Raw genomic sequence first — 15,260 nt, forward strand, 5'->3', positions numbered from 1 at the left:
AGTTTTTCCTTTCTTAAAATGTGTGTACATTTTTTTGGCACCCTCTGTACTTATTGCACAAAAGAAAATCACCCTCATGCACACAGAGTAGATACTCTTTGGTTGGGTATTTAGTATGGAATTTGGTTCCCTGTTCTTTTCCCTCCTGAAGCCATAAATGAGACTCTTCATGTGTCATCTTACTGAGAACATCTTAAGTCCCTGACTCTTGACCTCTCCTTTTAATTCTCATTTATATATACAGTGGAATATTACTCAGCCATAAATAGAAGGAGATCCTGCCATTTGCAACAGCGTGGATGAACCTGGAGGATATTATGCTAAGTGAAATAAGCCAGACACAGAAATACTAATTTGTATAATCTCACTTATATGTAGAATCCAAAAAAGTCAAACTCATAGAACCAGAGAGTAGAACTGTGGTTGCCAGGAGCTTGGGGGTCGGGGGAATGGGAAGACATTAGTCAAAGGTACTAACTCTCAGTTATGAGTAAGTTTTGGGGGTCTAATATACAGCATGGTGCTTATAGTTAGTAATACTCTATTAGGTAATTGAACTTTGCTAAGAGAGCAGATCTTAAGTGTTCACAACAACAGAAAGTGTCTGTTCCTGGGTCCCGAACCTGTTATGGTAGTGCTGTCACCTGGGCACACATCACTGGTAGGAAACTCCACAGACACTTCCCCCCGCCAGGACCCCTATTTATGGCTGGGATGGCTCTTGTGGTTCTAGCTATGGATTGCAGGACGCACTTCAGCAAGAAGCCATCAGAGAACTTTGAGGAACGAGATTTATTATAGTTTCTGAAGGCCACATGGGGCACAAGGAGAGGAAGAGAAAGTAAGAGAGAGCGGACCTGGGGCTTTACCTTTATCAGCGTTGAGGGTGGAGTGTTTAGGGTTTCAAGGGTTCACTCTTTTTTTGGCTAAAGTATAAGACTGAAAGTAGGGCAGAGGAAGAAAGGAATGGGTCACTCAAGCAGTCAGCTATCTAGGTTACCCAAGTCTTTCTGAAAAGGACCTTCATGGGTGGAGGTAGCCTAGTTCTAATCTGGTTGTTGCTAATGCTGTGACATGCAGCTGGCAGTATGTTTATTCAAGATGGATGTCTTTTGAAATGGATACGTTGTCCATCAAAAGGTTAATGTCAGACACACTACATTGTATGTGGTGATGGATGTGTCAACTTGATTGTGGTAATCGTTTTACAATGTACAAGTATATGTTTATTAAATCATTACATTGTACACTTTTAAAAGCAATCATGTTGTAAAACCATACTTCAATAAAGTTGGAGAAAAAAATAATTGTACAAAGTGGACAATCTGTACATGGGTGTTTATTATGCTAATTTTTGTACTTTTGCGTATGTTGGAAAGATTCCACTACTGGGGAGAAAAAGGTTTTAAAAGGAAGCAAAAAGAATTATAGAATCTTAGAGCTAAACGTGTCTGCATGAAATCCCACCTTGAACCCTTATTTTTCAAGGAAGGAGTAAGTAAGGCCCCCCAGAGCTAAATTACCTGCTAGAGAGTGGCAGAACCTAGACAAGAAGCCAGCACATTTGTTATTCAGTTCAGTGAGTGCTCTAGTGCTGTTGGTTGGTCGTCTCAGGTGGCTAGTGCAAAGTGCTAATGAATCCACGTTTTCAGGTTTAGTTACTCTCTGAGCGAATTCTCACGTCAGCCCTTCCACGGACACAGGGGATACCCTGGCCTGTGACCCTTTTCCTGCTATGACTCGTGAGGGGACAGGGTAGATGAAGCGTAGATGAAACAGTACAGCTCACTGCAAATGCTTGCATAAAGACCTCCTTCTGAGTGTCTTTTGTTCTCTACATGTGTATGTGTGTGTCCCACTATGAAAGCAATTTAGTTGACAGCCTTTTACGCTTTGCTTAAAGACGAGGGTATACTTTGAAAATTCAAGTAAATATTGATTACCTAGCAGTGAACGAGTTTCAGAGCCGTAGTGACATGAAACTGAATATTCAGATTTTATTGCCTTGATTAAAAACATCTATTTCAATAACCATCATATTGAAATGTGTCTGAAGGTGAATAAAATGTGTAGCAAGTATTTGCTTTGCTGTGAAATATTTTAAAAGACAGATTTTTATTGTTTTAAGTTGCTTCTTCACATATGCCCAAAGATAATTTTAGGCTCAATAAAGCAGACATTTGAACAGAACCTGAAAAGCATCTTTAAAAGGTGAAAATAGACAATCGAAGGGTAACCCTAGATCAGGGGTTCTCAGAGTGGAGCACACTTCAGAATCCCCTGCTGTGATTTATTAAGACACAGATTACTGGGTGCCACCCTCTGAGTTGTTGATTCAGTTCATGTGAGGTGGTACCTGAGTATTTGCATTTCTAACAAGTTCCCATGTCATGTGGATGCTGCTGATCCTGGGACCATGTTTTCAGAACTACTGCCGTGGATCTTCACCAGTAAATACTGGTGAGGAAAACCGGTAGAAAGTTACCTATTGTGTCCAAATTTCTGGGAAATGTCTTTACTTCTTGGCTTAAATTGACATCTTGTTATTTATAATTTGATTTTGAGCATGCTTATCGCTTGGGCTGCTTCTGTACTATTGAGTTAATAACTTAGTAATTAGAGCCTGGGTCCTATGCTACCTAATGAGAACAGTGCCATCTAGAGGCATTAGCCCAAAGGGCCACCACAAGGCCAAAGGAAGCGGTGGTTTCTAGAGGGGTTGAAAGGGCAACTCGTCATCATCAAGGCTTTATTGTTATGCGTGGTGCTGCAGAGGTGTACATAGAAACAGGAATGCCGACGTTTAGGTTAGTGACTTTCCATCTGTGTTCTGAGTATCCCAAAATTTCTGTGAAGGGACAGGTGGGCTCCGGGCCTCACTGGTACCCCCATTCAGCCAGGACTGTCCTGCTTCCATCTGTTTTACATATTAAAGGTTATGTTTGCAAATGCATGCTACTATAGTAGATTGCTTTGGATAGGAAGGACAGATATATTATTCATCATCCAAGATTATTATTCTAAAGTACAGGTTTTCTGACGTGCAAAATATGGTGTGAAAAATATGTAATCATTGAGAGAAAGGACATAAGCTATAACTACACATCAAATGTTGAAAGAATGTTTTGCTTTATATTAGCACATGTTAAAATTATGAACAGTTGGAAATAATATTCTCGTTGCACCACATTATCACCGTCATAAATTGAGTATAATTGGGAGAACAGATGTTCACCAATGTCAGAAGGGGGTGATTAAAAAAAAAAAGTGTGAAAAGAAAATTTGAGGAATTAGAAGTATAAACTCTTTCTGGCTTTGATTTACCGTGTAGTCAGCTGCCTTGATGGCAGATTCATTATCAACTATTTCAAGTCATTTGTTTCAAAAGTATAACATAAAAGCTGGAAATCATAGTGCTTTAGTTTCAGCTGATAAAACATTATCTAAAAAGGTACACAATCTTTCAACCAATGATGAATTTGGGTCATGCTTATCCAAAGAAACAATAAACCACTAACATTCCAGTACTTCAAACTGAAAGAGCGAGCAAATCCAGTAGAGCTTTCTCTGTTGTCAGGACTATGATTGGCAGGGGAACATGGAGGTGAAACGGAATGGCTGGATGAGCCCAAGGTGGGGACAGTCAGTCAAGTCTCGGGGCTCACAGTCACGAGAAATAAACCAGGAGGTCTTTAAGTAGGTGGGAAGAGATAGAAACACAAAAGGTAGACCAAGGAAAGAAGTTAAGAATCAGGCAAATGATTAGTCTCAAAGAAGATGGAAATGGGAAGCCTAGCAGGACTGGGGAGGGTAGCACTGTCATTAACGTCCTGTGATGCAGACCAGATGGTTGCCCCTCCCTTTGCAATCCTGGGGTATCTTCTCAGCTCATACAACGCAGTCCTGACTTCTGGTGATGTTCACTGGCCTCCTCGTCTAATCTCAACCTTCCTTTCTCACCTTATTTGTTCCGTCTCCCCGTATAAGCACAGACAGCCACAGAAACAGCCACACAAATAGCTGTGTCCAAAATTACACGTCAACTTTTATGTTCTTTGCTTTCATTATTTGCCTTATGTTCTCCTTGCTGAATCAATCTCTCTCGCTCTTCCTGCCTCCATACTTTCCCTCATTGAAATTCTTAGCCAAATCGTTGGTTATAGTCGAGTGTAAAGTATAATTTGATTGCCCTGGTTTCACCATCCATTTGGAGAATAATCACCAAAAACTATTCTGTAAGACACGCTTGGGGTTTCCAAAGGTTTCCGTTTGTTTTCTAAGGAAGGTAGCCCTTGTAACTGTGTTGCATACCTTGAAGGCTAACAGAGTCTCACCAGTGAGTAGACACAGGGAGCTTACAAAATGCTTAGGAAGCTGGGGACGGTTGAGACCGAAATTATGAGCGTGTACTTTCACATCAGCATAGTAAACTCAGGGGACAGTCGTGAAAGGAAGACCTTTGGATCAGTGAGTTAAGTAAGCATAAGGAATTGGAGAAGTCCTCATCCATGCGTCACTGGTGTATAGCGTGAACCCAGATAAAGTCCTTTGGAGCGTTCGTACTCCATTGGGAGTAATGAAGAAGGAGATGGTGGTTTTCCCCATGAAATCGATGTAACATAGCAAGGAATAGCATGTCAAAGCATTCTTAATTAAAACTGTTTCTTTTATTTTGAGAAATTTTTTCAAACTATAGAAAAGTACAAATACATAACAGTCCAGATTCTGTTATTCACTACCCTGTTGATTGTTAACACTTTGTCATAATAGCATATTTTTGTTAATAAAATACGTGAAATAAAACAATACAGAAAAAGTTATATCTTCTGTGTTCTATCTCCAGTTCTACTATCATGAATTTAAAGTAAATGTCATGTCTCTTTTTATAGTTTTAGTTACGTATATGAAATGGTGAACAACATGTAATATTGTTTTGTGTGTTCTTAAAACTTTAAAGTGTAAACTGTATATCCATCTTGCTCAAAGCATTCTTTAAAATATGAAGTACTATTTTCAACCTTTTACTCTCTACATGTAAGTTGTTCATTCAAAGTTATTATTAAGCTATGGCTTTGGAGGAATAATAGGGGTAGGATGGGAGAGTTGAGAAAATTCTGGTGTGAGATTTAGAGCATTACTTCCTACAGACTCAGTCCTAACAAAAGGCTCATGAAGCGCTGACCTTTCCATTTATTAGTTTTGTGGTCAGAGGTGATTTACAAACTTATGCATCTATATTCAATGTGTAGGTACATATACATATGGGTATATAGCTAAATATTTATTGTTAAATTTAGACTATTGTGACTGCATTCAAATATGTAAAGTTATATACAAAGGGTGCCAAAAAAGTATACACATTTTAAGAAAGGAAAACTATTAATTATAATACTCAATATATGCCGATAACAAAAGATGAACACAAGTCACGTTTGACTTCTGCAATTACAAGTGGTGCTCAAAGTGGTTCTCATCAGCGTCCAGACACTTCTGATTATGGCGAACTACTGCTTGAGCAACGTTGACCAAAGTGTCCACTTTTATACATTTTTTTGGCACCCCCGGTATTTATAGTCAAGTGCATGTAGTAAAGATGATTTCCTAGGTGTTTACCTTGCGTTACTTGGAGAAAGGCACAGTCTTTATGAATCCAAAGGGTCATTACCTTTCTATTGTGATCCAATAAAACCCTGTTCTTTTCTCAAGGAAACACTTGAGATACTCTTACTTTGGTATTTTACAACTGTGTTTTTATCTATTTCTGTTTCCTCTTATTAGACTGTGAACTCCTTTAAGACAAGGGGAGTATATTGTATTTATATCTATATTTTCAATATTACCGTGGGCCAATTAGTCACTGTTTTTTGTCGGAGTAGCCAATTTAGTTTATATGAAATGGAAGAAAATACTAATTATCAGATTTACCTGTGTCCTAAAGCTATAAACGATGCATAATATTTTGATTCAAAATTGACAAACTTTTAATAACTGCGTCAACCAATTTGAACTAGATGAAAAGTAAATGTGAAATACTGGTATTACTTAATTCGTCTATGAACTATTTAGGAACAGATTATACGGTATGTACCTTTTGAAATAAACTCCAGGATCGATAAGTGAGCTGTAAAGTGAATTCATAGAGATGGGTCTAAGAAGTAGGGTCAGGTTCTAAAAGGAAACCATCCGTATCATTCATATTCAGGACCATATGTTGTTTAGGAGATGGTGAATTGCATTAATATCTATCAACTCAAGTGGTTCTCCACTTAGAAACATTGTTTTCCAAAGGTACTTAGTTGATTGTAACTTGGAGTACATTTTCCCTATAGAATGAATGGTATAATTCATTTCCATATTATCATTCTTCTGATTTTGATGCAGTTGAATGTAGTGTTTTACTGTATTTTATGAAGAATAAGTTAATGATTCCTGGAAGAATAAGTTAATGATTCCTGAAGAATAAGTTATCATTCCATAATAAGTTATTATTATGTTAAAATAATAATAGGCATAAAAATATATAGTCAAGTATATACATAGTATTTTAACCTCTAGTTTTTGTTAATAAAATAATGTCTGGATAGCATATTGTAATTTTCTATTAATCTCATTACTTCAGCAAATACTAACAAGTAGTTTGTTTATCTTGGAAATCTACAGAGCAGTTCCAGAGGTAAAGCCAGATTTATCTCTGAAATATCTGTTTGAATCATCATTTGAATTGTAATGTTCTTTCATCTGAAATATAATATTTTAGAACTTTATTTCTGATATCAGTGAAGTTTTAAAATGTTTATTGTATTACACGCATTTTCTTTCTCTTTGCTCTCACCATGTTAAAGTTCTTGGTATATATTTGAGCGAAGACTTAAGTGACAGGAATTGAAATGATAGCAGTCATAGCTTTCATTTGTCAGACACTTTCTGCCAGACACTGTGCTGTGTGCTTTAACAGTGTTATGCAAGCAACATTCCTAGGGGGGTAGAACTATTATGTCTGTTATGTACGTGAGGAGACTGAAGCCAAGTACAAGCGTTTGGCCACATCACACAGTTAGAAAGGTGCTCAGTTGGGCTGTGGACCAGATTTATCTGCCTCCAGTGCCCACGATCTTTGGAGTACACCAGACCGTCCCAATGAAAGGAAGACTGACATTTTCAAATGTTGCATATTGTGAAAAATAAAGAACTTGGGTTACACATATTACAGGTGTTGGGTTTTGGGCGTCAGAGAACAATATGGTCACTTATGGGTGGAGTGATTAGAGAAGGTACACTGAGAGTAGGGGAGTATAAACTACTCAAAGTTAGAAATAACATTAAATAAGCATCTGGGCTTGGAGTCATCAGGGGCCCTACAAAGTTAGATTTGCAGATTCTGTCTCTTCCAATTCTGTTTTATGTTGAACTTCCTTGTTACATGGAGAATGAATTCTAGGCTGACCTGAAAATAGGACTAGGGCAGAGTATGTCTTACCTGGGTGATCAGCAGTACCACAGAAATAGGGAACAAATCCCCATTGATTCAATTACAATAAAAACTCTTCACTACAGACATTGCAGAACAGATAAGCAAGACATGAATTGTACAGTAGGAGTAAATGAGGAGTAGTGTGGTCAGATAAACATGGAATGTTGTAGAAACTGAAAGGACAGCTACTTTACTCCTCACCTACTGAATCATAAAAAGGCTTCTCAGAGGAGGTAACACTTGTTGAGTGTTTGAAGAATGAAGAGGAGTTATCCAGACCAAGAAGGGAACTGGGCACTGAAGGAAATAAAAACAGCAGGTACAGGTAAAACTGAATTGACTTTTGGACACCTTTTGAATAAGCCACGTTGTAGCTCATTATAGCTTGTAGGGACCTTGTAGGAGTCATGATGGCAAGAAATTCACTATTCCAATGATTGAAATTTTAGGAAGCAATTGACTACCTTGTCGTATTTTGAGATATTGCACTCTGTCATTGGGGCTGTATGCATGCATATGTTCACAGGGAAAACCTTTGGAGTTGTCTATATTTTTAGAATATTAGAGCTGGCAGCATCTTCAGCTTGTCTAGTTATTTCATATTTTCACTCAACAATAATATTCACTGTGTGCTAATCACAGAGGACACTGAGATGAAAAGATGGACCTTGCCTTCAAGGAGCTCACCACCTAAGAGAGGAAATAAACAGACAATCCTACAAGTGTGACAAAGTGCTATATAATAAGAGTGCAGTGCTGCTTACGTACAAAGGAAGGCCTGTTAATTTTTCTTAAAGTTTTAATTAGTCTTGAAGAATCTAGCAGACGGTTCATCTGTGAAAGGAAGAGAGGATATTTCAGGTCACGACTGTGCTGGTTGAAACAAACAGTTCACAACATTTCTCCTTCAGTCTTTCAGTCTGAGTTCTTCAAGCGAAGATTGTCTGAACTAAAGTAGCATGGATTTTCTTAGTTGTTTATTAATAATGTAATTAGCCTAACCAGTGGTTCTCAATGTGTGGTCCTAGGACCAGCAACATCAGCATCTCTTGCATGCAAACCTAGAGATGCGAATTCTCAGACCTGTCGAATGAGGGGCTCTGATGGTGGGCCCAGCAGTCAGTGTTATCATAAGACCTCCAGAGGGTCCTGATGCATGCTCGAGCTTGAGAACCATTGGCTGAAGCTAAAGTAGTTCATGGAATATTTGAAAGTTCATGGGCTTGGAGGACAGAGAGACCTGGATTTGAATCTCCGCCTCCCACTTAATAGGTGTGTGACTGTCAGTCTATCACCTAATGTCTGTGAGCTTTGGGATTTTCATCTGTAAAGTGAAGATAATAATACTTCCTTTCTAGAGTTCTTGTGAGGATTGGTTGATATAATTTAAATAAAGTGCCTAACACTGTAGCTAGGAGAGCATTGTAGGTTTTAAATAAATGGTAACTACTACTGTTGTTACTGTTTCTCAAGATATTTTTCCTCGTGAATTTATTGACTTTCACTCATTGAGTGGAAACATGTTCATATCTTTGCTTTTAGGTCCAAATGCTCAAGAAATTAAGGACATCTATGGACTCCATGGTCAAGTAGAACACAAGCTTGCTTTCCTGAGAACTCATGTGCCAAAGGAAATGAAACTGGTGGTCATCGGCCATTCAATCGGCTGCTATGTTGCCCTTCAGATTCTGAAGCACGCCCCTGAGCTCCCGGTAAGTACGTCTCAGAAGGTGACTGTTGCACTTGCACAAATCCCCTCAGCTTTCCTTTGCTCTTTTGTCTCTTGTTTAATTGATAAATTAAACAGAGAGAGAATACTTGGTAGCTGCCTTTATCCTTTTCTGCATATTACTGTGGGCCAGTGTGACTCTATGTTTATGCAATTTCCATAAAGTCTCAAAAAATAATGCTGAAGGAGGGAGGAATTTTCCAATTTTTAATCTAAAGTTATTTGGATTTCTTAAGTTCTATGTAACTTGTTGTCTTTCATAAAAGAATATTTAAGAGCAGTCACTAGCTAAGACCTAGACCAGACTCTGTCTTTATTGGGAGAGTATTCTTCAAATCTTCATGCCTCTTTTCAAAAGGAAGAAAAGTTATCATCATCATCATCATCATTGATAGGTAAACAGCTGTCTTTATGGAACACTAAATCTTTATTTAGTCCTAAGTATGGATTCCTATTAGTTCTATAGCTCGGCAGCCTTTTTGTGTCATTCATTCATTCATTCATTCATTCACTCCCTCACAAATACTTATTAGGTGCCACTATGTGCTAGAAGCACTGGAGGCACAAAGACCTACTTAAAGTGCCCAGGAAAGCCACTACAAGAGACTTTAAAACAAAACAAAAACTCATACTTTCACTAATATATACCATTAAAATAACCCATTGGGTGGATGCGAGTCACAACAGAAATTATTTCTTCATTCAGCAAACATATTAAACATATTAAACGCCTGCTAGATGTCAGGCCCTGTGCTGTGTTATGTGCTGTGTTATGAGGACATCCCAGGGAATAAGGCAGTCTTTGAGGTTGAATGGAGGCGGCCGACTAAGCCATAGATGAGATAACTACTGTCTTATGTAAGGATAGCGTGTGTGGGAGCATGAGGGGGTGCTATTGAACTTGATAATCTGAACGCACGATAGGAAGTGATTCCTTCGTGGCATCTCTGTCTCCTAGGAGTTTGACTTCACTCATTCCATGTGATAAAATATCTTCAGTGGAGTCTCGGAACTACTAGGAATCTGCTCCTTTCCCACCAGCTTAGCACACTTCTAACTGCCATTGGGAAAAGCACAACTGTAGCCTCCCTGGGTATGATTTTTAATACCATGAGGAGCAGATTTACACTACAGCATGAATACTAAGAGGTGAGGGTCACTGAGGGCTGTGTGAGAAGCTACTTGTCCCACCACTACTACAGTTAGGATTTCACTTGCGTGATATACAATCAAGCATACAGATATGTATGTGTATATATAATTTATTTCCCAGTGTAGGAAGTGACTTGGTCCTGTCAAATAAAATGTAGGAAACTGATATGAAATGTAATTTTGGTTATTAGTTGTTCCAGGTGTTTTAAAAACTCTAAAAACATTTAAAGAAAGAGTACTTGCATTTTTGAAAGAATAATAGCATTACTGTTTGTGATGGCTAATTTTATGTATCAATTTGACTGGGCTAAGGGATGCCCAAATAGCTGGTAAAGCATCACTTCTGTGTGTGTCTGTGAGGACATTTCCAGAGGAGATTTGCATTCGAATCAGTAGACTGAGAAAAGAAGGTCCGCCCTCACTTTTGTGGTCTGGCATCATCCAATCCATTGCGGGCCCAAGTGGAACGGAAACTCAGAGGAAGGGTGAAGTCTCTCTCTTCCTGAGCTAGGACATCCACCTTCTCCTGCCCTCGGACATTGGAGCCTGGGTTCTCAGGCCTCAAACTCCAGGACTTAACCAGTGGCACCCCCAGTACTCAGGCCTTTGGCCCTGGGCTGAATTATACCACTGGCTTTCCTACTTCCCAGCTTGCAGGTGGCATCTTGTAGGACTTTTCCGCCTCCAAAATAGCATGCGCCAATTCCTATCATAAATCTGTGTGTGTGTGTGTGTGTGTGTGTGTGTGTGTGTGTGTGTGTTCTTTTCTCAATCCTTCAGAGTTTATTAATTTAATCACAGATCTGTTTGGGGATTTTTATTCACTCCATTTCCATTCTGCATGTAATGCACTGTTTCTCTTGTGCATCTTTGAAAACAGGTTTTCAACATACACCCATCTCTCCTTTTAGGCTGTGTTCACAATGTGTTTTGAGAAAGAAGGGCAATGCCTCATGAGGTTAACGTAGCTTCTTACTTCTTCTTCAGCTTTGTAACTTTCTAATTATTGCCTGGCTCTCAGGTGCTCTTGCCCTTGTAGGAATAGTGATAAAATGGGAAAAGAAAGATAAACCATGAGCTTAACCTAGTGTGTTTTGTGGAGACATAACTCATACTGTGATTATGGAGTTTTCAGAGAGACACGTGAAACTGTGTTTTCTTAAAAAGGGTGTATTTTAGAAAATAACGTGTGCAATAAATTGTAACGTGTGCAATAAATTGTAACGTGTGCAATAAATTGTCCATAGAGGTCACCCGGGGAGGAGCGTGAACATCTGTATGATTTTTTTTTTATGATTCTAAAGCTTTATCTGGTTTCAATTAACTACATTGTTGAAGTCCCCCCACCCCTCTTTAAACACCTGGCCCCGTTCGTATTGGTGGTATGATCCCTGCTGAAGTGTTGAAATTTCAGTGTCTCTAGGCTACTCTAAGACGGCACAGTGCCGGCATGCCTGAAGTTAGCATGACACGCTCCATTTAAGATGCAGTTGACAATCAAATAAGTTTGTGTAAGCCAGAGTGTTGCAATCCCTAATCATTTTGCCAAAAATAAGTTAGCTGTTATGTTTTATAACATATGAAGTGTGATAATAAGAAACTTGTGTTTCCATCTCTTCTGTTATTTTTACTGGAATATTTGACTCCCATAAGATTTTAAGGACATATGTGTAGTTTAGTAGCTGGTTTATTTGGTTTCATTTTGGTTCAGTTCTTTACAATATTTTTGTAACTAATTATAGGAAACTTTGGTCTTAAAATCATTTAAAGAGACTTATTGCATATTTTAGACATATTGTCTGACCTATATTTTAATACACGGAAAAAAATGGCTCTTTTAAAAATCTGGTATTAAAATTGTTTTCTTTAAGCAAATTCGGTCCATAGAATTATAGAAATTCTTTATATATCTTGACAGTAATGTCCAGAATAAAGAATTTAAAAAGAAACCTGAGAAAACAGGTAACTGATTGACTGTTAAATAGTAGCTGTCATGATTTAACAATAATAAGCACAAAGTTAGACTCATAGGACCTTAAGAATGAGATGGGCTTTAGAGACAGCCTAATCCATCTTTCATTTTATAGATGGGAACTGAGAGAAAAGTGCCTGCCAGGACTCAGCCTTGGCTCTGTCTGAATCCAGGGGTGGGGTACAGTTATATTAGCTATGGGTAGAAAGAGAGGCTAAAAAGATATTTGATGGCTCTTTCAACCTTTGGATAAAGCAAAGCTTACAGATGTTCCTGGAGTATACTCACGTGACTCATTATGTGTCAGCTCAAGGAATAAGAGACCCCAGAATACTGTTCTAACAATTTGGGCAGAGTGGCAGGGAGTAACATGGGAACAAAAAAGTAGCACTCTTACCCCCACTATCGAGAATATTCTTTCTCTCAATGTTCATCCTCCGTATGTTAAAATGTGCCATCTGATTATGCCAATAAATTGTCTACATAAAGTTCAAGGTTGGGGCTTTAAAGCCCTTGATTCTTACTTGGGCTTTGCACCAAGTCATGAGGTGAGCTTCAAGTAATTTAACTTTTTTTTCCTCTAAACATGTATATAGTGTTTGATGATAACACTTCCTCTCCTCCCAGAGGTATCAGATCCTTCAAGACTTAATTTTTTAATATTATTTGGCCTTCCTTTGGGGAAAATGCACAATAACATAGAGCTTCCTTTGTCTGTCGGACTGGCAAAAATATCTTCACTCTAAATGAAATTTCCAGATTACTTAAACTCACTCCTTTAAGCACCAGACTATTTTATCCAGTTGGATAAAAATTTGTCTAATATACTATATTATTTACTTATCTGCCTTCTTCAACCTGCATACTAATTATAGAGGCATTAGTGATTCAAGAATATCATTTTGATAGTGTTATTATACTACAGTAAAATACAATCTTAAATGATTGTGCTTTTCAAAAAAAATTCTTGTCTGTTTATTTTATAGTTTTCTACTTATAATTCATTGCTACTAATTTGCTATGGGTAGAGAAAACAGATAACCACGTTAGAATTTCATCTCAAGTATGAATGAACAGGTCTTAAATGAAGACATGAGAGTAAAATTGACAAAATTAAGTACATGGATTTGTTATTATTCAGAGCCTTTTTCTCTTTCATTTCTTTTTGGATCCCCAGGGGTGCTTTTAGATACTCAGATTTTAGATACTCAAAGTATACCACAAGTACAGCTGAGAACCTTTACTGAAAAGGTTAGAACAGCATGTGACATCATGTAGATGTCGATTCAGGAGTACATTTCATCTACATTAGGGAAAAATATAAATTCAAATATTCTACAAACTGTGAGATTATTGAGACTCTTCGTGCAGCACTTGCACTATTCTGATGAACCTTCACATCTGCAAAGTTAGACATGATTGTGAGAAACATTCAGATAACATCACTAAGTTGTGTTCAACAGTCGAGGTAATCTGGAGGGGGGGAAGAATAAGAGAGAAGTCATTTGTTAAAATAGCTGTTGTCAGAATCCTGTCCCCAAGTTATGTGATAAGAAATGGAAGGCAAATGAGGAAGTACTATAGACTCTAAGTGTTTTGAAGAGAGAGGTGGCTTCTAACTGGGAAGATTAAAAAAAAAGCTTCGTGGAAAAGCTGTTATTTGAACAGAGAAGGATGAGTCAGGATTTACAAGCAGATAATTTGATGTGTTGGTGGTAAGGGGTTGCTATACATTGTAAGTAGTGGAAACAGTATAAAAAGAGAGACATGGTTTTTATCACTGGGTACATGGAGAGAGCAGTGAGTGGTCTGAGGTAGATGCAGCAGAGTGTGGATGAGGGAGCAAGGGGGATATGAGAACATAGGTGGATAGAATGCAGGGACGAGAACGTTTGGACTAGGAGCTTTGGACTCTTTCCTGGACAGCAAGGAGCCACTGAAGGACATCTGATGATAACAGTCCTGCATCAGGTAAATTAATCTCTTAGTGAAAAGAGGAAAGAAATGGGAAGAGAGTGTAGAATATAAAGTGGACAACTAAGTGACAGGGCGGTTTGCTAGTCTGGATGAGAAATAATGAAGACAGTGTATGTGATTTGCAAAGGGAAATAGTTCATCGAGAAAAGAAACAGGTCATAGATGTACATTAAGGGAATGACTTTAATTGGTCAAAGAGGATAAAGATGAGAAAGAGGCAAAAGGTATAATAATTTTCAAGACTATTGCCTGCAGTCCGTTATTGGATCCTGAAATCACTTCAGTGGGTTTCAACCAGTGGTTCCGTCAAGATAGGATAGACTGAGGACACTAGTAACCCAGTGTCAGTGGCTTTTAATAACAAAGAGTTGTTTATTGTTCATGGTACAAGTCTTTTGAAAGTAGACTGCCCCCATATAGGTCTCTCCATGCACTCTTATTCCAGAATCCAGATTGATGGAGTAACGTCGAGTAGAGGATAAAAAGGAAATAGTGAACCACACACTGCATTCTAAAACCTCTGCCTGGAAGTGACATTGTCACTCCTCACACTGCATTGGCAGAGGAAGTTACGTGACCAAGTCTGTCATCAATGAGGCTGCAAAGTATCCTCTTCAGAGAAGGAAAGCGTATGTTTGTGAACAATAAGACAGCATTTGAAAAAATACATATAATAAAATAGAGTAAAATGGAACAGGAAATATTAAAATGTATTTTAATAAAGGTATCTATTTTGAAACATTTGTTTCATTCTTTATGAGTGTGTGTTGATATCCTAGATGTAGAATTTATATCTTTCTGTGGGTCAAGGTAAAAAAAAATCGAAAGCCATTAACCTAGATGAGAATATACCACAGAAACTAAGAGAAAGGCAATGTCAAGAAAGGTGTAGATATGTGGTACATTAAATAAAGATGGCCACAGATTCTTTGTCATTCCTCTCTCAAGAGGTAAAGTGT

At 38.1% G+C, this 15,260-nt stretch overlaps 1 protein-coding gene across 2 annotated transcripts in view; it reads left to right on the plus strand.

Annotated features, from left to right (window-relative positions):
* The window catches only part of LDAH (lipid droplet associated hydrolase), a 90,831-nt gene that overhangs the window by 22,014 nt on the left and 53,557 nt on the right, over positions 1–15,260 (plus strand). For both annotated transcript variants that reach the window (XM_081069068.1, XM_081069069.1), the window contains exon 4: positions 9,014–9,183. In XM_081069068.1, coding sequence (XP_080925194.1) covers positions 9,014–9,183 — 170 coding nt within the window. The remainder of the gene's footprint in view (positions 1–9,013; positions 9,184–15,260) is intronic.

This window comes from Rhinolophus hipposideros, assembly GCF_964194185.1.
Source record: "Rhinolophus hipposideros genome assembly, chromosome: 12".
In the NCBI taxonomy this organism is placed as follows: domain Eukaryota; kingdom Metazoa; phylum Chordata; class Mammalia; order Chiroptera; family Rhinolophidae; genus Rhinolophus; species Rhinolophus hipposideros.